Here is a 22528-nt window from a genome sequence, read left to right as displayed (position 1 = left end):
TAAAAAAGTAAATGAAAGATTTGTGCTCATTAACTTTCTGGCCTGAAGCTGCCAAATAAACGTCCAAAGCATGTCGAAAGGCTTCAGCTTCCTTGATCCTAGCAAGACCGGCAAGAGCAAAATCATCAACAAATTGAAGATGGGAAAGAGAAGGTAAGCCATTACCCCACTGCCAGCCTTGAATAGAATTTTGGGACACCTGATGCTTAATGAATCTGCCCAAGCCTTCAGCCATGATGATGAATAGATATGGGGAGAGAGGATCACCCTGGCGGAGGCCTCTAGAAGCACCAAATAGTTGTGAAGGTTGACCATTAATAAGAATAGAAAAAGAGGCAGAAGTAACGCAACTCATAATCCAACTCACCCAGTCAGAGCTAAATCCAAAAGAAAGAAGAATACTCCTTAGGAAGCTCCATTTAACTCTATCGTAGGCCTTAGCCATATCCAGCTTAACAAACATGGCTCTCTCCCTTGAAGTAGCCATAGAGTGAATAGCCTCAGTAGCAATAACCACCCCATCCAAAATTTGTCTTCCAGCAACAAAACCACCTTGTTCTTCTGAGATAATAATGGGAAGCCACCTTTTCAGTCTCTCAGCAATCAGCTTAGTAATAACTTTGTAACCCACATTACATAAGGCAATTGGTCTAAAAAACTCCAATTGATTAGCACCCTCTCTCTTAGGAATAAGAGTCAAGAATGTAGAGTTCAAAGTTCGAAGCATCTGCTTGCTAGCATAGGATTTTTTAACCACCTCCAACAAATCATGATTAATGATGTCCCAAAATTCTTGAAAGAATTCAACTGGAAAACCATCAGGACCAGGAGCCTTCCCCTTAGGCATGCCAAACACCATCGCCTCCAGCTCTTCCAAAGAGATAGGACGCATGAGATAATCATTCATTTCCTAAGTGATAAGGGAAGGAATACAGGACAAAATAATATTTTCTTCATTATCAGCAGGAGGAGAGTCCTCAGAGAAGAGGGTAGAGAAGTACGAAATAGCCTCCTGGAACAAAGCTGGCAAGGAATTCAGTTGGATACCTTGAGAATTAACCAAAGAAGAGATAGTGCTCTGATTCCGGCGAGATTGCACTGTTTTATGGAAAAAGGCAGTGTTTCGATCACCTTCCTGGAGCCAATCAACTCGAGCCTTTTGCTTCCAAAAATTTCCTCTCGAAGTTCCCATTCTTCTAGAGCTCTAGAAGAAAGGGATTCAGCCTGGCCAAGATCCTCTGAGAAACCTCGATCTCTAATCTCCCTTGTGATGACATAAAGATTTTCTTGAGCAAGCCTCTTCATAAAGTGAAGATTCCCAAAGCATTCCCTATTCCATATCTTGAGCTGCCTTTTAACATATTGAAGCCTTTTAGAAAATGAGAACATTGCAGTACCATATGCAGGGGCACCATCTTTCCACCAACAAAAAACAAAATCATGAAGAGAGGAGTCACGAAGCCACATCAACTGGAACTTAAAAGGAGGATGCTTCGGAACATAAGCCCCTATAGCGGAAAATTTGATTGGCCAATGATCTAAACCCCTCCAATCAAGGATTTCTGAAGAGATAGTAAGGGTGCCACTAAGCCAGAAGCAAGAAACAAGAAATCTATCCAGGCGTTCTGAGATAGCAGCAACACCAGTCCTGCGATTATTCTAGGTATAGAAGCCATTAGAAGGCTTAACATCAGAGAGATGCAAAAGAGATATGTGTTGCCGAAGAAGAGCAGAAGAAGGCCCCAATCTAGCCAAACCACCATGCTTCTCTTCCAGACTTAAAACTGAATTGAAGTCCCCTGCTAACACCCAAGGATGATAAGGATGACAATTTCTAACATATTGAATATGTTCCCAAAGTTCCTCCTTTCCCACAAGATCAACAGGTGCATACACATTAGTAACCATGATTACCTCTCCTGAGTCTAGAGCAGAATCTACCATAGAGAGAGCTGAGCGAGAAGACATCCAGCCAAGAGGAGAAATTTTTTGAGGATCCCAAAATATAGCTAAACCACCAGCACTGCCTGTTGCCCCAACACACTGGCATTGGCCACGAGACCAAATACTAGAGGCATGTTGGACCATAGACTCCACAGAGAGCTTAGTCTCTTGGATACAAAAAACATCAGGACTATGATCAACCACCAAGTTATGAATAGCCTTTTGTCTAGGGATGCTATTCAACCCCCTTACATTCCATGAGAGAATAATCATCATTGGGTAGATTTGGGAAAATGAGAATCCAAAGGTTTCACTAAACCAGACTCAATCAATATATCTCCTGTGAGTTTAATCTTCTCTTGGTCTGTTTTGCGCCTACTCCTTAGAGGGGGAGAAGAAGAAGCCCGCTTAAAGGGTCGAGGCAGCAACCCCAAGGGGAGAGGAGATCCCTTGCCCTTACCTGATGGTAGCACATCCTTAACCAAGTCAGCCAAAACAACATCATCATCTTCCAACACTGCAGGAGTCACCAGAGCCGCTGTCATAGGAGCTATAGGAACCTCACAATTCTGATATACTACAACTTGAGATGCCCCACAAGCATCATTAGGAACAGATCTCTCATCTGGGCAAGCTGGATCAGAAGAGATAGGAGGAGGAATACCCTCCTCTAGAACCATACTATCCAGCACCTCAAAACGGTTAAAACCTGAATCAGATAATCTTTCTTTCAAAGGCCTCTTTTGACCACGTCCCTTAGCTCGAGGACGAACAGGGGTAAATCCATCCTTATCCTACATTGGAGCCTTACCCTTACCTGTAGCATCTTGTGGATTCATCCCCTTGGTAGTATTAACCATTTGAGATTGTCCTTTCCCTGTAGTATCTACCAAACCACCAGCATTGCCAGTTGTAGACCGATCCACTCCTTTGAAACTCGAGTTACGGGGGCACTGCCGCAGTAAATGACCATACTCATGACAAATCCGGCAACGGAAAGGGAGGGATTCATAATCTAACTGTTGCACCCAAGAAGAATTCCCCAGACAAATTTCCAAAGAATCTGGTAATGGGTTATTCAAATTAATTTCAACACAAATTCTAGCAAAAGAAATAACCTTTTTATCGAGGGTTTGATGTGCGATCGCAGCTGGCTTCCCCAACAAAGCAGCAATTTTTCGAAGGATGTCTTCACGCCAAAATTCCAAGGGAAGATGAGGCAAGCGAACCCAAACTGGCACTGTTGAAGGGAGATCCTCAGCAGAATTAAAACCTGAATGCCAAGGTTTGACAAATAACCCCACATTGTTGTAGAAATAAGGGCCTCCTTCAAAAACACGATCACGATCAGACATGCAAGAGAATACAACAAAAAAATAACTATTCCCTGCCAACATAATCTCCATATCGCCTTCCACCTGCCAAGAGCGGCGAATCCATGCCTCAAGAGCGGATAGGGAAATTCGGATTCCAAGAAATTTGCATATCAAAGCATGCTTGGTCCAATAATCAATGTCCTCCATTACAGTCGTTGGAGGAATAACCAGAACAGGGCGATCATGGCTACGCGGAAGACAACCATTAACTTTTTTTAGCTTGGAGCTCTCCCCTGAATAAAACGATTCAGATCGCATTGCATGCATAGTTGGAGAAGAACCATCTGTTCTCACCAACGGAGAAGAAATCCCAGGCCCTGCCATGCAAACAATAAAACCCCAATCCAAAATTGACTGCAGAAGATCTCCAAAAACACCGACGCAAATTATGTCCAGTAGCTAACAATCCAAACAGAACAAAAAAATAGTAAAGATCAAACACCAAGAACAGGCTAGGGGAAAAACCCTAGCCCAACCGGCAGCCAATGCTTCTCAAAGACTCCATCCTAAACACTTTAGTTTGCTCACAATAATGCATTTACATATTAGTTACTGTGTAGAAACATAGGAGAAAACCACTTGAGGTGAAGTTAGTTGTTATCTCATTCCACATTATGTGTGAGATCCCCCTTTAGTGCTCCTATCACCTTATCATATTCTCATTTTTGCACATGTTGCACATACTTTTTAGAACAATGGAGGATGATGCACTAGTGGACCTATGATTCTACCTTTTGTAATTGATTGGTTATCATTTGCATATCTCATAGTTATTATGTATTGCTTATATATGCATGCATATCTACTTTTCTTTAATAGATAATTGTTTGATTATTGATCATTATTGAATCCCGTCAATTCAAGATAATATCATTTTGTTTCACTTGTTTGTGTTATCAATGAAGCTTTTATGTCTTGGCATTTTATTCGTTGCCTTACGAAAAATCATACATCTAATAAACTTGTAATTGTATCTAATTTAATGACTAAGGAAAGTATTAGATTAATCATAGGTTATTAGGAGTTTATTATTAAAATATAGGATTGATTGCATCATTCCTTGGGTTACATAATAACTCATTCTACAATATAATAGCCATTAGCACAAGTAGATAATGGTACTATTTTGGACAGACCCTAGTCATAAATCCCCCTACTAATATAGCTTTAGCCACCCTTGATTTTTGGTTTTGGCATAAGCTTAAATTTTTTTGAGTGTGACTCAATTTCACATACTTTTGAGAAAATATATGTAATATTCTATTATAATACTGAAATCTCAAACTATTTATCATCAAATTTAAATAGAATAATTTATTTCATACTTAATGCATTTTAATATATGATAAAACTAAATATGCTAATTCACCAAGTTATATAAATTTAATATATATTTATTTAAATATTAATTAGATTTCTTTTTAAAATTAAAATTTATTTATGATAATTTTTAAATATCATTTAAATTTATTATTGATTTGTATTTTACTTTTATATAATTATGATTAAAATAATATTGAAGACAAGTATACACTATGTATCATATTATAGAATTTATATTATTTTAGTAAATACAATGTATAGAATTTGTATTAAAGAAAAGTATAGTTTTAACATTAACAATAAACTATTTAAGCAAACTATATTAATATTCTAAGAAAATAAAACACAAAATATATATATATATATATATATATATATATATATATATATATAATTAAATTAAATATTTACACTAAAATATTTTTATGATCGATAATTGAGTGTGAAGCAAAACATCAATACAAATTTCAAAAAACTACATATGTATTAAAAAATTTATTAAAGATACAAAAAAAAATACAAATCTTAAATTGCCAAAATTGTTACTATCTTACGATAAACATATATGTAAAGATAATAATTTCAGTGAACATAAATGATGGACCACTTAATATTAGTTGAAACACTAATACAAAAATTATTGCGAAAACATTTTCATATTTTAGTTGCTTTATTGTCTATTGTTATTTTTAAAAGCATAATAAGTACACCCACATGGAGGAGCATACGAAATCTAATAAATGTTGGTAGACACATCAACTCAATAATTTTCCATAGATAATGCCAACTAATCGCAATGAGAGAACCTAAAATTCCACCCACCATAGCTTGAGCATATGTATGCACTCCTTCTAAGATTCGTGTCCATGCCTAAATTCACACCAACAAAATATATTAGTAGATATTTTACACATAAAAATAAAATATTTTTAATCTATCTTATAAATATATTATGTGTTTGATAAGATAAATAGGCTTTGAAGGGACCCTGAAACCCTTTACAAATCAAGATTTTTCAATAAAGCCCAAACCAAACAAACTAAGTCCTAAGGAAGAACAGGTCACAAAACAAAAGTGACCAGAGTGGCATCACAAATAAAATAGTACACATCAGCCATACAACCAGGTTTTGAAGGGTGCCTAAAACCCTATATGAGTCAACAAAGGAGAAACAAGTCACTAAAAAAAAGGTGACCATTGTGGCAAAACAAAAAACAAGACAATAATAGCCACAACAATAGGTTTTTATTGGGCTCCTAGAACCCCAAAATGAAACACACTGCCAAGAGCAAAAGGCCAAAAGAACCAGGGAACAACTGGCCAAAAGCTAGGTGAGTCAGACTTTCCCTTTTGAGCCCTTCAAGTTAGACCTCAGTGTTAGTTTATTTGTAAATAATATTTATTTTTAATTATTCTATAAAATTAAAAAATTATTTAAATAAGTGGCTATAAAAGTCTCCTTGTATTAACAAAAATATATCTAATTCAATTAATTTTTATAACTATTATATCTTAACTTTATTTAGCTACTAAACTATTTTATAATTTACATAGTTATATAGGTTTTATTAAATAAATAATTATTATAATATAATGAATAAAGATTAAAACATAATAATATGTAATATTACCCTTAAAATTCCATCTAATATATAATATCAAAAGATAGTACAAGTCAATAAATAATATTATCCAAACATCATTTCTTTGGAGCAAAGAGGTTTTGCTTTGGGTAGAGAAACTATGGAAGGTGCTTTGGTTGCACATGAGGTCTTGCACTTATTAATAGTAGCAAAACTCCTCATTTTGTCATAAAGTTTGATATGATGAAGGCCTATGACAAAGTAAATTGGGACTTTTTATTTAATGTTCTTGAAAAAATTGGCTTCTCGAAAAATTGGTGCAAATGGATTAGGGCATTCATATCAAGTGCTTAGTTTTGAATCATTGTCAATGGAGCTTCAGCTGGTTTTGTCTCCTCATCTCTAGGGGTTATGCAGGGGGGGCATTGTCTCCAATTCTATTTATTATCATGGATGAGGCTCTTAATCACACTATTATGAAACAACACAAGCAAGGACTGTGGAGAGGGGTCCAAATTGTTTGCACGAATATTTTGGTTACTCACTCTTTATTTGCTAATGACACACTATTTTTTGGTAAGGCATCCCTCCTTGAAGCAAGACAAATAAAGAGGACTTTGGAATTATATACTTCAACTCCTGGATAGAAGGTAAATGTTCAAAAGTCAAAAATCTACTTGTTGAATGTTAATGATGTCCTAGCTACTCGAATTATTAACATCTTGGGCTTCACAATAGACCATTTACCTTCTACATATCTGGGCATTTCATTTTTTGTTGGGCAAATAAGCCAACTTTCTGGTCAGTTGTCATTAATAGAATTAAGAATAGAGTTTCAATTCGGAAAGATAGGTTGTTGTCCCTATCTAACAAGATATTGTTGATCAAATTTGTCTTAGCTGCAATTCCTAACTATTATCTAGAAATTCTTAAAGCGCTTGTCATGGTGATAGATCATATTGAAAAACTTATCAGAGACTTTTTATGGAAAGGTAATCTCTCAAAGGACAAAAAGATTCATCTTATTTCACTACAAGACATGTCTAAACCAAAGGCTTCGAGGGCTGTGGGTCTCCATGATCTAAGTAAAAGAAACAAGGAATTCGGAGGCAAATTAGTTAGGTAACTATATTCTAAACTAAACAAAAAATGGTGTCATATCATGCAACAAAAATACTTAGATAATGGGGATCCTTCTCGTGTGTCCACTATCCTTGACCTTCCTAAGGGTTCCACAATTTGGAACTTCATGATGTCATCTCATGATGTAGTTTCAAAGAATATAACATGGGAAGTGCATAGCGGATTCAAGGTTCTAGTTTGGAAGGATTCTTGGAATGACAACCCTCCTCTAGCACAAATGCCTTTATTTCAGGATGTTATGGATATTTTTATTATTGCTTGGGAGGATAAACTGATCCATTATGTCTGTGTTGTTGATATATTCTCTGGGAAAGTCATTTGGAAGGATCCTTCTGACCTTCCTCTAGATGAGGAGCAAAAGGTACGTTTGAAGCAGCTTCGTTGATTGTAAAGTTTTTTTTTCTCAGAGAAGGAGGATGCCCTTAGATGGGCTCCAACAATGAATGGCCAATACAACATTAAGGAAGGTTATGCAGCTATGCATCATATTGAGAATTTGAGGCCCATGTCTAGAGCTTTCTCCATGTGTTGGAACAACGTTGTACTACCCAAAGATGGGTGTTTTTCTTGGTTAGCACTTAGGAAGCGTATTCTTACAAGTGATAAATTGGCCATGCTCTGAATAATACAACCTTTCAATTGTGTTCTTTGTAATGAAGAAATTGAAATAGTTGATCACCTCTTGTTAAACTGCTCATTTGCCTTGCAATATTGGCAATTTGTTCATTCAAAACTTAGCTACTATATGTTATTTCCTGATACCTTGTGGGCTCTCTTTCAATCATGGCATGTTTTATTTCCAGAATCCTTGTTTCAGAGCATTTGGAATTGTGTTCTTGTGGTTGTTACATGGGCATTATGGTGGAAGCACAAGCGACGCATTTCTAGACACGAATCTTCTTCTTTGAGCCAAGTTCAAGGCCAAGTTGAGGTAAATATTATGAAGAGGGTGAATGTAAACTTGATTAACAATAGATGCAATCATTATTTTTTCTCCTTGCGATGGAAAAATGGTGAGATCATGGAAAGGGTTAGATATCCCAATGAATACAATCCTAATCCTAAAGGCCAATGGTTTGTTGATAGAGAAACTATCAAATGGATTCCTCCTAAAGGTGAATTTTGTAAAGTTAACTTTGATGGTTCATTGCATGGTAACCAGAGTTATTCTCGGATCAGGATTTGTATTAAGGATTATGATGGGTAGTTGTTGATAGTCAAAACTTGTCCACTATCACCAAGTACGAATAATGTTGCTGAGGCACAAGCACTGGTAGAAGGAGTTACTTTGGCAAAACTGGGTGGCTTCACAAAAGTGCATATTGAGGGTGATTCTCTTATTATTATTAATTCATGCATCACCAAAAAAATACTAATTGGAGGATTGCATACATTATGGATTGTATTTGAAAGCTTATTGACTCCTTTAGTGAATGTAGAATATCTCATGTCTATCAAGAAGGTAACAAACTTGTAGATTATCTCTCAAATCTGAGGTATGACAATGTTAGTATCTACTCCTTCAACCCAATAGTTGATTGTTATTTGTACCCTACCATTACTGATTTGGAAAATATGGAAAAACATAGATGAATTTGTATACATTTCTATATATCCATTTGGTTGTGTTGGTATGTTGTTGATGTGGAGATGTTAATTTTGGGGCCTCATTAGAATTGATACTTCTGTCTCTATTGTTGCTCATGTCACATGGCTTCAACTGGCTTGTTGAATGTTTGTAGCAGGAAGTATTGTTGGTTTTTTTCCCAACTGGGACCTGTTAGCATGAATGTTGACGATACTAAATTGGGGGAGTATCCTAAGAATTAGAGAGTATTAATATTTTTCATTCATCACTGGAATTTTCATTGATGTCAACATAGTAGTAATTATGTTAAGACTAGAAGAATAGCAGTCAATAATCTTAAGATGCACATGTTGGAAATATAGATGAAGTAACTGAGAGGGGAGGGGTGAATCAGTTACCACAAAAATATTTCAAAAATCCCTTAGATGTCTATAATGCTTACTTACTACTGATACTCGGTAAACAGTGTAGGAATGTTGTAACTCGGTAGATTAACTAATTACTGATCATCTAGCATTCATAGTTATTTAATATGCATGCAAAGGTTAAATAAATTAACACAAGAGACACCAGATTTAACGTGGAAACCCAATATGGGAAAAACCACCAAGTAATTAGTCACCAATTTTCACTCTTCTAAAGTGAGCCCTGTTAGGAGCCAACTCTGTTAAAGGTTACAAAACACACTGTTAGGTGTGATCTTGTTAGAGGATTTAATCACCCTGTTAGGAGTGGCCTGGTTAGAGGTCTTTAGAACAATTCAACTGAACTGTCACCTTGTTAGAGGATTTACAAAATGGTTGTTAAACCAACTCTATAAAGAGATTCTAGATTCACTGTTACAATGATTGGAAAGCAACAATGAAGTGACCTGAATGATATGCAACTTATCTTTTGCTGATTACATATCTCTTTTCTGCTTTACTGGATCTTGACTGATCGAATACAACTTTGCATCTCCTCCAGGATATCTAATCCTTCATCAGAATTCACTCAATATTCACTTATTCCATTCTCATCCATATATTCACACACTCTTCAATTCACAACTTGAGCATCTATATATATACCTTTCAGATTATCAAGTCGGCTCAAATATAAGTTACAACAATTGAAAAAATCATTACATTAGTCGGCTACATGAAACAATTGAACTTAATATCAAAATAATAAAATCCTTCACTGGCCGACCCAGCTTGGTAACCACTGCTCCAAAATGGTTTTCTAGTGTTAACCAAGTGAATCTCGGTAAACACTGCAAACCCTACAAAAGTCCTTTGGAGACCGAGTGAACTCGGTTAGCACTGACCTTCCTTTGCTAACCTTGTGAGCTCGGTAGAAGCTAACTCTCTGCCACATTTTCTTTGATGACCGAGTGAGCTCGGTAGACCTTAACTTATCTTTGTTAACCCTGGGAGCTTGGTTAACACTAACTTTCTGCTACAAAATCCTTTCATATCCGAGTGAGCTCGGTAAGAACTAACTTTCCTTTGTTAACCTTGGGAGCTCGATTAACACTAACTTTCTGCTAGATAATCCTTTGATGCCCGAGTGAGCTCAGTAAGAACTAACTTTACTGTGTAATGTTCAGGAATGTTCGGTAGACACTATAAATTGCTTTGCTGATCATCTGAGCTCGGTAGACTCTATCTGATAACTGATATGACATTTGTGTAACATCAAAGACAATACACAATTAACAATTGTATCCAACAATCTCCCTCTTTGGCATTGATGGCAACACAACATGTCATAGTAGAATGAAATTTGAAAACAAGTCTAACAAGTCTTTTTCTGTTAGAACAACTTTCTCTATTAGATAGCAAACTCTCCCTCTTTCAGTAATCTCCCTCTATGAAGGAATTCCATAGCAAACTCTCCCTTTCAAACAAATTTCAGAAAGATATGATAGTAAAACTCTCCCTCTTTGACAACACATGCCAAAGACAACACAACTCAAATGGATTTTAATGTACCTTTAGTACTGATTCATATGCAATATTACCTGATTATGCTACATCAACTGATAGATCTTCAACTTGGTATGCGTTGATGCATCACTAAGACTTCATTTTAGTGAACTTCAGATAGGGGAGTGACCCCTAACTTTCCTCTTCGATACAAGAATGCATCCTTAGGTAATGGCTTCATGAATATGTGAGCAATTTGTTCCTTTGTATGAACATATTCCAATATGATCTCCTTATCTTGCACCAATTCTTTGACAAAATGATATTTTATTACAATGTGCTTGGTTTTGGAATGCATCACTGGATTCTTAGATATGTTGATTGCACTTGTATTATCACAGAACATAACAATTGGTTTTTTGATTTCCACCTTCATGCATCCCAACAACTACTTAAACCAAACAATATTAGAACAGTTTACTGCTGCAGCAACATAATCTCCTTCTGCTATAGATTGAGATGTACAATTCTGCTTTTTGCTTGTCCAAGAAACCAACCTCTTTCCAAGAAAGAATGCTCCTCCACTTGTACTTTTTCTGTCATCAAGGTTTCCTGCCCAATCAACATCAGTAAACACTTTCAAATCCAGATTACCTCCAAATTTGTACCATAAACCATAATCTTCAGTTCCTTTCAAATATCTCATTATTCTTTTGATTGTCATCATGTGATTTTCTCTTGGTTTTTGCTGAAAATCTTGCTACAATACCAACTGCAAGGGCAATATCTGGCATAGTATGAACTACATACTGCAACTTTCCAATCATAGATCTATACAATGTTTGATCTACTTCTTTTGATTCATCGTCCTTGGCAAGTTTTAATCCAGTACACATAGGAGTCCCAACTGGTTTACAATCTTCCATACCAAACTTTTTCAATATCTCCTTGATGTATTTTGATTGAGTGATGTAGATACCATTTTTATTCTGGTGAATTTGAAGACCAACAAAGAATTTGATTTCACCAAATATAGACATTTCAAATTCCTTGTTCATTTGCTCTAAAAATTCTTTACAAAGATCATCATTCCCTGTAAAAATAGTATCATCTACAAATATTTCTGCCAAGACAATCTTATTATCTAGTCCTTCCTTTATATATAAGCTACTGTTATCATTAGTTCTTTGAAAACCAATCTGAATAAGATAATATGCAATCTTTCATACCATGCTCTAGGGGCTTGTTTCAAACCATACAATGCCTTGTGTAATTTGTAGACTATGTTCCTTTTATCTGGATCAACAAAACCTCCAGGTTGTTCAATGTAAACTTCTTCATCCAGTATACCATTGAGGAATGCTGACTTAACATCCATCTGATAAACTTTGAATCCTTTGTGAGCAGCATATGCAAGTAAGGTTCTGACTCCTTCCAATCTTGCAACATGAGCAAAAGTTTCTCCATAGTCTATTCCTTCTTCTTGAGCATATCCTTTGCATACTAGTCTAGCTTTTTTTCTTGATACCTTACCATCTTCATCCAACTTGTTTCTGAATACCCATTTAGTTCCAATCACATTTTTATCTTTAGGCCTGGGTACAAGAGTCCATGTCTTGTTTTTCTCTATCTATTCTATCTCTTCATTCATAGCCTCAATCCAACTATCATTTCCCAATGCATCATTGATATTTCTAGGTTCAAAATCAACAAGTAAACAAGTAACTTTCAACTTACTTCTTGTCATGGTTCCTTCAGATTTGTCTCCAATGATCTGATCTGCTGAATGATGTCTCCTGACATATTTTGCTAACACAGGTTCCTTGCCTTTTGAAAGAATTTCATTGTTATCCTCTTGCACTTCAACTTCAAGTTTTGGTTGTTCTGGCTCGGTAGATATTGGCTCGGGTCCTTCAGACTCGGTAGACACTTGCTCGGTAGCATCTGAATGTAACTCAGGTTGTTGTAGCTCGGTTTGAACTTCCTGTAACTCGGTGACTGATGACTCAGGAGTAGAAGATTCCTGATTGATTGGTACTGTATCAGGTTCAATGAAAACAAACCTTCTATAATCTTTTGGTTCCCTTTTTCTTTCTTCTTTAGTCCTTTTTGCAAACTCATCAACTTTCACATGTGCACTTTCTATGACTTCATAAGTAGACAAGTTCAAACATCTATATGCTTTACTTTTGCAAGAGTATCCCAAAAATATTCCTTCATCACTTTTCACATCAAATTTGTGTTTTCTAGATTCTTTCAAAATGTAACATTTGCTTCCAAATACTTTTAGATAACTCACATTAGGTTTATAGCCATACCATAGCTTATAGGGAGTTTTGAATGAGTCCTTTTTTAGTTGTACTCGGTTCAAGGTATGAACTGGAGTGCTAATAGCTTCCTTCTAGTATTTGATAGCAATGCTCTTTTCAATCATTAAGGTTCTTGCACAATCCATGATAGATCTATTCCTCCTTTCAGCTATTCCATTTTGCTCAGGAGTTCCAGGGGCTGATACCTATCTTTTGATTCCTCTTTCAATGCAAAAATTATTGAACTCATGTGAAATGAATTCTCCTCCTCTATCTGACCTCAAGCATTTCAATCTTTTCCCTGTTTCCTTTTCTACTCTGGCCAAATACCATTTGAATTTCTCAAATGCTTCTAATTTGTTCCTTAGATACATGATAGTCATCATTCTTGAGTAATCATCAACAAAAAGAATGAAGAACTTTTCTCCAGTATAGTTTTCAATTCCAATGGGTCCACATAAATTAGTATGCAAAATTTCTAATATATCTTCAGACTGATAGTTTTTACTTTTAAAACTAGTCTTTCCCATTTTACCAATCTGACAATTCTTGCATATACCGACCTCAGGTTTCTTTATGTTAGGAATGCCCCTTACTTTCTTGAATTTTCTTATCTTCACCAAATTATCAAAATTGATATGACACAACCTTTTATGCCATAACCAACTTTCTTCAACTTGAGCAATAAAACATGAACATTCACCAAGTTCAAGATAAAATAAGTTACCTTTTGTTTGAGTGCCTGATCCAATCAGTTTTCTTTTGCCATCTATAAATCTTGCTTTTCCATGCATGAATTCTACTTTGAATCCATTATTGAGTAGTTGTACCACACTCAACAAATTATGCTTTAGTCCTTCTACCCAATAAGCATTATCACATATAGGTTCTTTGGTTAGAGAGATTCTTTCTCTTCCTTTTATACAACAAGGTTCATTGTTACCAAATCTTACACTGCCACCATCATAGTCTTCAAAGTATTCAAACTTAGTTTTATCACCAATCATGTGATGAGAACAACTACTATCTATGATCCATGTATCATTTTTGCTCATATGAGAAATGAGTGTCATTTCTTCATCATTATCAGACTCATTTTTCACAGCAATGTAGACAATTTCATCTTTTTCTTCATTATTAGAATCATTAGAATCTTTAGCCATAAAACATGTTTTCTTACCTTTATCCTTGAATGATTTGAAGTCTTTCTTGCCATTGTGCTTGTAACCTTTCTTCTCATCTTTGTTCTGCTTGTTTGGCACCTAGTAGCAATATGACCAACTTCTTCACATGAAAAACAAATTAGAGAAACTTTACCTTTATATTTTCCTCTGCCTCTAGAATATTTCCTTGTTAGTAGAGCTTCAATCACCTCAAGATCACTGTCTGAACTTTGGTCTGATTCATCTTCATTTTCTAACTGAGATTCATTTTTCTTTTTGCTTTTCTCCTTGAATGAAAGCTTGGCTTCAAATGCTGACTCAATGTTCTTGGAAGCTGGAACATAGTTGTCAAAGTTGTCTAGTTCAAATGCAGTTAATCTTCCAACTATGGCCTCTAGATTTATCTTATGATTTGCTTCACATCTTCTTTCTTGAATTGCACAAACTCTGATTGCATAAATGGGTAGTAATGTTCTGAGAACTTTACTTATAACTGTCTCTTCCTTGATATCTCCTCCAGATGCTTTGATTGCACTAACACATGCTTTGACTCTTTCAACATATTTTGCAATGTTTTCATCCTCTCTCATCCTCATCTGATCAAATTGTCCTCTCAGACTTTCTTCTTTGGCTCGTCTTATATTATCATCTCCTCCATAGATTTCTTTCAGCTTTTCTCACATTTCAAAAGCAGATTTGCAATCCTTGATGTCATCAAATTCTTCATAACTTAGACCAAATGCTATATCTATCATCATAATGTTGTGGGTCTTCTTTTCAGCAATATCATTGACAGATAGTGTACCAGCTCGTTATGGATATTTTTCATCAAAGTATTTTAGTCATGTATCTCGAATAGAAGCTAGATGAAGTCTCATCAACCTTTGCCACGCTGAGAAGTTGTCCCTATTAAGTCTTGGAATTTCCCTCTTATAAGACATCCTGATCTTTGGCTTAGATCCTTGAAATCTTATCCTGCAAGCACCAAATGCTCTGATACCAATTCTTGGAAATATAGATGAAGTAACTGAGAGGGGAGGGGTGAATCAATTACCACAAAAATATTTCAAAAATTCCTTAGATGTCTATAATGCTTACTTACTACTGATACTCGATAAACAGTGTAGGAATGCTGTAACTCGGTAGATTAACTAATTACTGATCATCTAGCATTCATAGTTATTTAATATGTATGCAAAGGTTAAATAAATGAACACAAGAGACATCAGATTTAACGTGGAAACCCAATATGGAAAAAACCAAGTAACTAGTCACCAATTTTCACTCTTCTGAAGTGAGCCCTGTTAAGAGCCAACCCTGTTAAAGGTTACAAAACACACTGTTAGGTGTGACCTTGTTAGAGAATTTAATCACCCTATTAGGAGTGTCCTGGTTAGAGGTCTATAGAACAATTCAACTGAACTGTCACCTTGTTAGAGGATTTACAAAATGGCTGTTAAACCAACTCTGTAAAGAGATTCTAGATTCACTGTTACAATGATTAGAAAGCAACAATGAAGTGACCTAAATGATATGCAACTTATCTTTTGCTGATTACAGATCTCTATTCTGCTTTATTGGATCCTGACTGATCGAATACAACTTTGCATCTCCTCTAGGATATCTAATCCTTCATCAGAATTCACTCAATATTCGCTTATTCAATTCTCATCCATATATTCACACACTCTTCAATTCACAACTTGAACATCTATATATATACCTTCCAGATTATCAAGTTGGCTCAAATATAAGTTATAACAACTGAAAAAATCATTACATCAGTCAGCTGCACAAAACAATTGAATTTAATATCAAAATAATAAAATCCTTCACTGGCCGACCCAGCTCGGTAACCACTGCTCCAGAATAGTTTTCTAGTGTTAACCAAGTGAATCTCGGTAAACACTGCAAACTCTGCAAAAGTCCTTTGGAGACTGAGTGAACTCGGTTAGCACTGACCTTCCTTTGCTGACCTTGTGAACTCGGTAGAAGCTAACTCTCTGCCACGTTTCCTTTGATGACCGAGTGAGCTCGGTAGACATTAACTTACCTTTGTTAACCCTGAGAGCTCGGTTAACACTAACTTTCTGCTACAAAATCCTTTGATGCCCGACTGAGCTCGGTAAGAACTAGCTTTCTTTTGTTAACCTTGGGAGCTCGGTTAACACTAACTTTCTGCTACACAATCCTTTGATGCCCGAGTGAGTTCGGTAAGAACTAACTTTACTGTGTAATGTTCAGAAATGTTCGGTAGACATTGTAAATTGCTTTGCTGATCATCTGAGCTCGGTAGACTCTGTCTGATGACTGATATGACATTTGTGTAATATCAAAGACAATACACAATTAACAATTGTATCCAACAACTGGACAAGGGTTTCCTTTCTTTTAAGTTCACCTGTCAAGAGGACATGGCTAACATTCTGTGTGAAAGTCCCTGGAGCTTTGGAAGGGCCACCCTCATGCTTCAGAGATGGTCGTCCCAGTTGGACTTAAACGAAGCTTTCCTCCAGCAAGCTTCGGTATGGGTCAGACTCCCAGGGCTACCAATGGAGTTCTGGAATGAGGATGTCTTCAAGGGAGTGGCCAGCTCTTTCGGAGAGCTTCTCTCGATCGACCCAATCACTGCTTCGAAGAGTAGGCTGACTTATGCGAGGATCTGTGTTGGAGTAAGGGAAGAGGAGGATATGCTCAAAATGGTTTGTTTTCAGTCCAAACTTGGTACCCATATCCAGTAGCTGGACTTTGAAAGTGTTCCTTTTGGGTGATTTCATTGTCTAAAAACCGGTCATAAGGCATTTCAGTGCCCGAAATCTAAGATGACTAGAAAGCAGAATCCCCCTTCTTCTTCTCAACAGAGGATGAAGAAAGTTTTGAAAAAAAAGACCAGAACACAAGGCCAGAAGGACCTATCTACGGAGACCCAGGATGCAACAGAAGCCCCAAAGAGGACAGATCAAGCACCTCAGGGAAAGACAAGTAAAGAAAGAGAGTTACTCAATCCCAGTTCCTCTCTACCTTTTACCGAACCCTAGCCATTAGGGGATGATCAGGTCAAGGAAAGGACCCTCAAGCCTGGAGAAGAGGAAGTTAAGGGTGTCTCACAGAAAGTCTTCAAGAGGAAGTTTTGGACCTTCCCCCTAGAGAGGAGCAGCCGGTTCTGGGCTCCACGGAAGAGATAATAGGGAAATTATCATCTTCCAGGACCCACAGGAAAACTTGGTCTCCACCAAAGATGCACCGACTAGAACAGGAAATAAGGAGAATTTGGTGAAAGATCAAGACCAAAGGGTTGATCTTCATAGCACCCCAAGGAATGCTAATAAGGCTTCTAGATCCTTGAAGTTCAAAAAGAAGGAAGAGATACTTAGGAAGAATCAAATCAGAGATCCGTCCAAGGCTTCTCCAGCAGTGACCAGGAGCAATTGCAAACCAGATGTGGGCTCTACAACCAAAGCAGGCAGGAAATCAGAAAGGGAGTCCAGAGAAGAGGAGACTAGAAGGTGTTTGGCGAATGGGTGCCAAAGCACCCTGAAGGACTTTTCAAAGAGTAAAAAATGAAGATCATCTCATGGAATATTAGGGGCCTAAATGGCGCCCATAAACAAGAAATCATTAGGAATTTGATTAGAGACCAGAGACTAGATATTTTGATGATCCAAGAAACAAAAATGAAAAAGGATTCTTTGAGAAACATAGAGTTCAGTAACATGATGAGCGGAGAGGTTGCGGACTCTGATGGAGCCTCCGGGGGCCTGCTAACTTTATATAAGTCAAAACTTTTCAGGGTAGAATTGGTTTCCAATGCTAGTAACGTTCTGTTTTGTAAAGTGTATAATATTCATTCCAATGAATTTTAGTTCTTGCTCAACATTTATGCCCCCAACAACAAGAGAGAAAAAAATCCTACTGGTCCAAAGCAATAGGGCTGGTTCAGAATAGCAACTTGAAAAAAGGCATCATTATAGGAGATTTCAATACCCCTCTTCTGGATAAGGAGAAGAAGGGCAGTCTGCCTCATGACTGGGATAGTAAGCATGATCTTTCAAACTTTATCAATGATTTGGCCTTTCTGGATCTAGACCTTATGGGTGGTAACTTTACTTGGTCCAATAAACGCTTAGGTAAGGAGTGTATTCAGGTTAGATTGGATAGAGCCCTCATTTCTCATGATTAGCTGCAGTCCTCTTCCTGCAAAATAGCTCTTTTGCCTAGAATTGGGTCCGAACACTCCCCCATCTCCCTCTCGATTGTCCCTTTTGACCCCTGTAGACCTCCTCCATTCTGTTTCGAGAAAATGTGGACCTCCCACCCTGACCTTCTAGAGAGAATAAAGGGCTGGTGGAGCATAGATGTGGAAGGCACTCCTATGTTCAGGGTAGCAAGAAAACTCAATAATGTTAAAAGGATGTTAAAAGCTTGGAATAAGTCGGATTTTGGTCATTTATTCTCTATGAAAGAGGATCTTTCTTCTAATCTCTCTTCCATCCAAGCCTCCATTCAGGAAAATGGGTATGATGCCTCGAGTAGAGATGTAGAGTTGTCCATCCTGTCTGATTTACATGAAATCATTAGTAAAGAGGAAAATTTCTGGAGGCAGAGATCTAGAATCAACTGGCTCAAGGAAGGAGACCAGAACACAAAGTTCTTCCATTTATCCACTCTTAAACATAGAGCTAATAACAAGATTTCTGGCCTGAAGAAAGACCAGGGTGTGCTGACTAAGGAAGATGATATTTCACTTGAAGCTGTCTCTTTCTTCTCCTCCCTTCTTTCTTGGGATCCTTTTCTCTCTAAGGTGGACTAGGACGACATTTTCTCTTATATCCCTCAGATCCTCCAACCGTACCATAATAATATGATCTGGGCCATTCCTTCTGATTCTGAAGTGAGAGAAGCTCTTTTTTCTCTTCCGGCGGATAAGTCGCCTGGACCTGATGGTTTTCCTACCTTCTTTTTCCAAATGTATTGGCCTATCATTATGAAGGATGTTGTTAAGGCAATTCAAGAATTCTTTGGAGCCAGAAGCATTCTGAAGGAAATCAACTCCACTTTCTTAGTTCTTATTCCCAAAGTGCCAAGGGCTGACACTCTGGATAAGTTCAGACCCATCATCTTATGCAACTCATTTTATAAGATCATCTCAAAGGTGCTCACTTTGAGGCTTCTTAAGCTCCTCCCCCTAATTATTTCTCGACAACAATCTGGTTTTGTCCCGGGCAGACAGATTTTAGATTCGATTATCATGGTGCATGAAGTGATTCACTCTATGGAAGCTGGTAAGAGAGAAGGGATGTTACTCAAACTTGACATGTCTAAAGCTTACGACTGGGTGGATTGGTCCTTTTTGGAGTTGGTGTTGAAGGCTTTTGGCTTTGATGTCAAATCTTGCAAGCTAATTTCCCAGCTAGTCACGACCCCCTCGCTAGCTGTTTTAGTGAATGGATCCCCCTTTGATTTCTTCAAACCTACTAGAGGCCTTCGTCAGGGAGATCCTCTTTCACCGATTCTCTTCATCATCCTGGCGGAATGTATTGGCAGACTCATGGAGAAGAAAAAGAAAGATGGAAGGATCAAAGGCTTTAAACCTTCTTCCAAATGCACTCCCTTCACGCATTAGCAATTTGTTGATGATACCATTATGGGAGGAGAGGCTTCGGTCAGGGAGGCCAAGGCTTTGAAAGACACTTTGGACACCTATTCCAGAGGCTCGGGGAAGCTCATCAATTGGGACGAAAGCTCTATTTTCTTTATCAACACTCTGGAGGGAAGACAGCAGAGAATCTCCAGAATCTTGGGTTGTCAAGTGGGGAAGCTTCCTTCTACCTACCTTGGTCTCCCCTTGGGCATGACCCCCTCTGATTCCTTCTGGAACGACATCTTGGATAGGTTCAGTAAGAAGCTGGCTGGCTGGAAAGGAGCCTCTCTCAGCCAAGCTGGAAAATGTCAATTGGTTAAATCTATCCTTCAAAACCTGCCAATATATGCCCTGACCCTTTTCACCATACCTGAAAAATATGCCGAGAGAATGGAGAAAATCCAAAGGTATTTTTTATGGACGAGAACTGATAGGAATAAAAGGTACCCCCTTGTTGCTTGGGACAAAGTTTGTCTCCCTAAAAAGAATGGGGGTCTGGGGATCAAGAAGCTCACTCATATCAACAAGGCCCTCCTGGCAAAGCAAATCCGGCGCATCTTTAGTAGCACGGGGGAATGGAGAGACACTGTGGTGAACAAGTATATAAAAAGGCCCTCTTTTCAATTCACTCTTTTCAGTGAGGATTTACCCAGAGGCTCAGTTGTTTGGAATGGTTTCTTAAAAGCTAGGGATTTGGCTAACTCTAAGGTCTCCTGGAAGCTAGGAAATGGGGAGAACATTCTACTCTGGTCAGACAGCTAGCTTTCTGAGGGCCCACTCATTAATAACCCTACCTATGGTGTTTGGGCTAATGATTGCATCAACCTTTTTGGGCACAAAGTCAGTAACTACAGGACTGAACAGGGATGGAAGGACCTTTCTATTATCTCAGAGGAACTCAAACCAATTATGATCATGCTTAATTCCTTATCCCTCAGCACTAACAAGGATGAACTGGTTTGGAGGGATAATACCAATGGGCTCTATTCGGTTGCCTCTGGGTACTCTACTTTATGGAGTACAAATGGGTCCCCCACTTGGTTGAGGGCCTGGCTCCCGGGCCTAATGCCAAAAGTCAACATGTTTTTTTGGTTGGCACTTCAGGACAAAAATCTCACCAAGGAAAATCTCATTAAAAGAGGTCATATCATGCCCAGCAGATGTGTTTTATGCAAAGACGAGTCAGTGACAAGCAATCATTTGATCGTTCTTTGCTCTTACTCCAGAACAGTCTGGGACTTCCTCACCCAGGACCTTGACCATAGCTGGCGCATTCCTTCCAACCTCCTGGACTTTTTCTGCCAATGGCAAGGTATGTTCAATGGGTCTGCCTTGAAGGAAATCAGCTCCTAGCTCTTGCCCCATTTTTGTTGGAGCATATGGAAGAAGAGAAACAACCGGATTTTCAAAGACAGGGAGGAGCCGGCTTTGGTTGTTGGAAGGAAGATCTTCAGTAACATAAAGGAAAATATTTTCGTAAGGAAGGGAGGAGCTTTTGAGACAGGAGGCAGGAAGAAGGAGAAGGTAAAAGAAAAAATGAGAAAAAGACAAGAAGCCAAGTGGCACCTCCCCCTTGAAGGCTGGCACAAAGCCAACTTCGACGGAGCCTCCAAGGGCAACCCTGGATCCTCGAGTAGTGGAGGTGTGGTTAGAAATGAAAATGGAGATAGTATTGCGGCTTTCGCTCTCCCGTTGGGTTTCCAAACAAATCACTTTGCGGAAGCCAACACTGCGTGCAATGCAGTTAAATTGGCTTTTGAAATTGGGGTCACCAATTTATGCCTGGAGGGGGACTCGAATAACATTATTAAGTGCATTAATGGCAATTCGTATCCTTCTTGGATGATTACAAATCTTATCAATGAGACGAGAGAGACCCTTGCAAAATTCAAAAAATTCCATGTCACCCATACTTTCTGAGAAGCAAACCCGGTTGCCGACAGGTTGGCAAATATAGGGGTCGGCACAGACCAAAAAATGACTTGGCTTCCCAGAACTTCTTTGCCGGCGAACGTCAAGTGTCTGATCGACTTGGAGAAAATCCAAGGAAGTACGAAAGATATCAAGTTGTAATTATGAATATGAAAGGGTTAAGATATATGGGTACTTTTCATAATAGAAAAATGGGAATCCGTAAATACAGAAATCCTTCATTGATTAATTGCCACGCTATGTGGGTTGTTTATTGCAATCGTTTCAGGGGCAACAATAGAGTTATTTTTCTCTGCTCCTTGCTTAATCTCGGCGGTCCTTTCCAGTCTCACAGTGAAGATCTTATGAGTAAAGCAGGTGTGCAGAGTGAGGAGATGGTGGGCAAGAGATGCAAAAAGGAGCCGGCGAGGGACTTTGAGAAATGGAGAAGCAGGCCGAAAGTTTGGGAAAAGCTGAATAAGGGTGGGGTAACCAAGTATCTCATGAAGTTGTACGGTTTTAATCAGGAGGTGACTAACAGTATGGTGGGGTCTTGGAAAGATGGCAGGGTTAAGGTGAATGGCATCAACTTCCGGATAACGGAGGAGGTGATCACGGCTGTCACCGAGATCCCTAT

General features: G+C 38.0%; 1 protein-coding gene across 2 annotated transcripts in view; it reads right to left on the bottom strand.

Annotated features, from left to right (window-relative positions):
• Window positions 1–5223: 5223 nt before the first annotated feature.
• Window positions 5224–22528, bottom strand: part of LOC149559791 (uncharacterized) — a 64623-nt gene continuing 47318 nt past the window's right edge. For both annotated transcript variants that reach the window (XM_089824291.1, XM_089824292.1), the window contains exon 4: window positions 5224–5513. In XM_089824291.1, coding sequence (XP_089680417.1) covers window positions 5298–5513 — 216 coding nt within the window. In that variant the 3' untranslated portion in view covers window positions 5224–5297. The remainder of the gene's footprint in view (window positions 5514–22528) is intronic.

This window comes from Cupressus sempervirens, chromosome 4 (assembly GCF_028749045.1).
Source record: "Cupressus sempervirens isolate cs-2001-9-10 chromosome 4, ASM2874904v1, whole genome shotgun sequence".
NCBI lineage: Eukaryota > Viridiplantae > Streptophyta > Pinopsida > Cupressales > Cupressaceae > Cupressus > Cupressus sempervirens.
The sequence above is the reverse complement of the archived record's forward strand: the minus strand, read 5'-3'. Positions and strand labels throughout refer to the sequence as shown.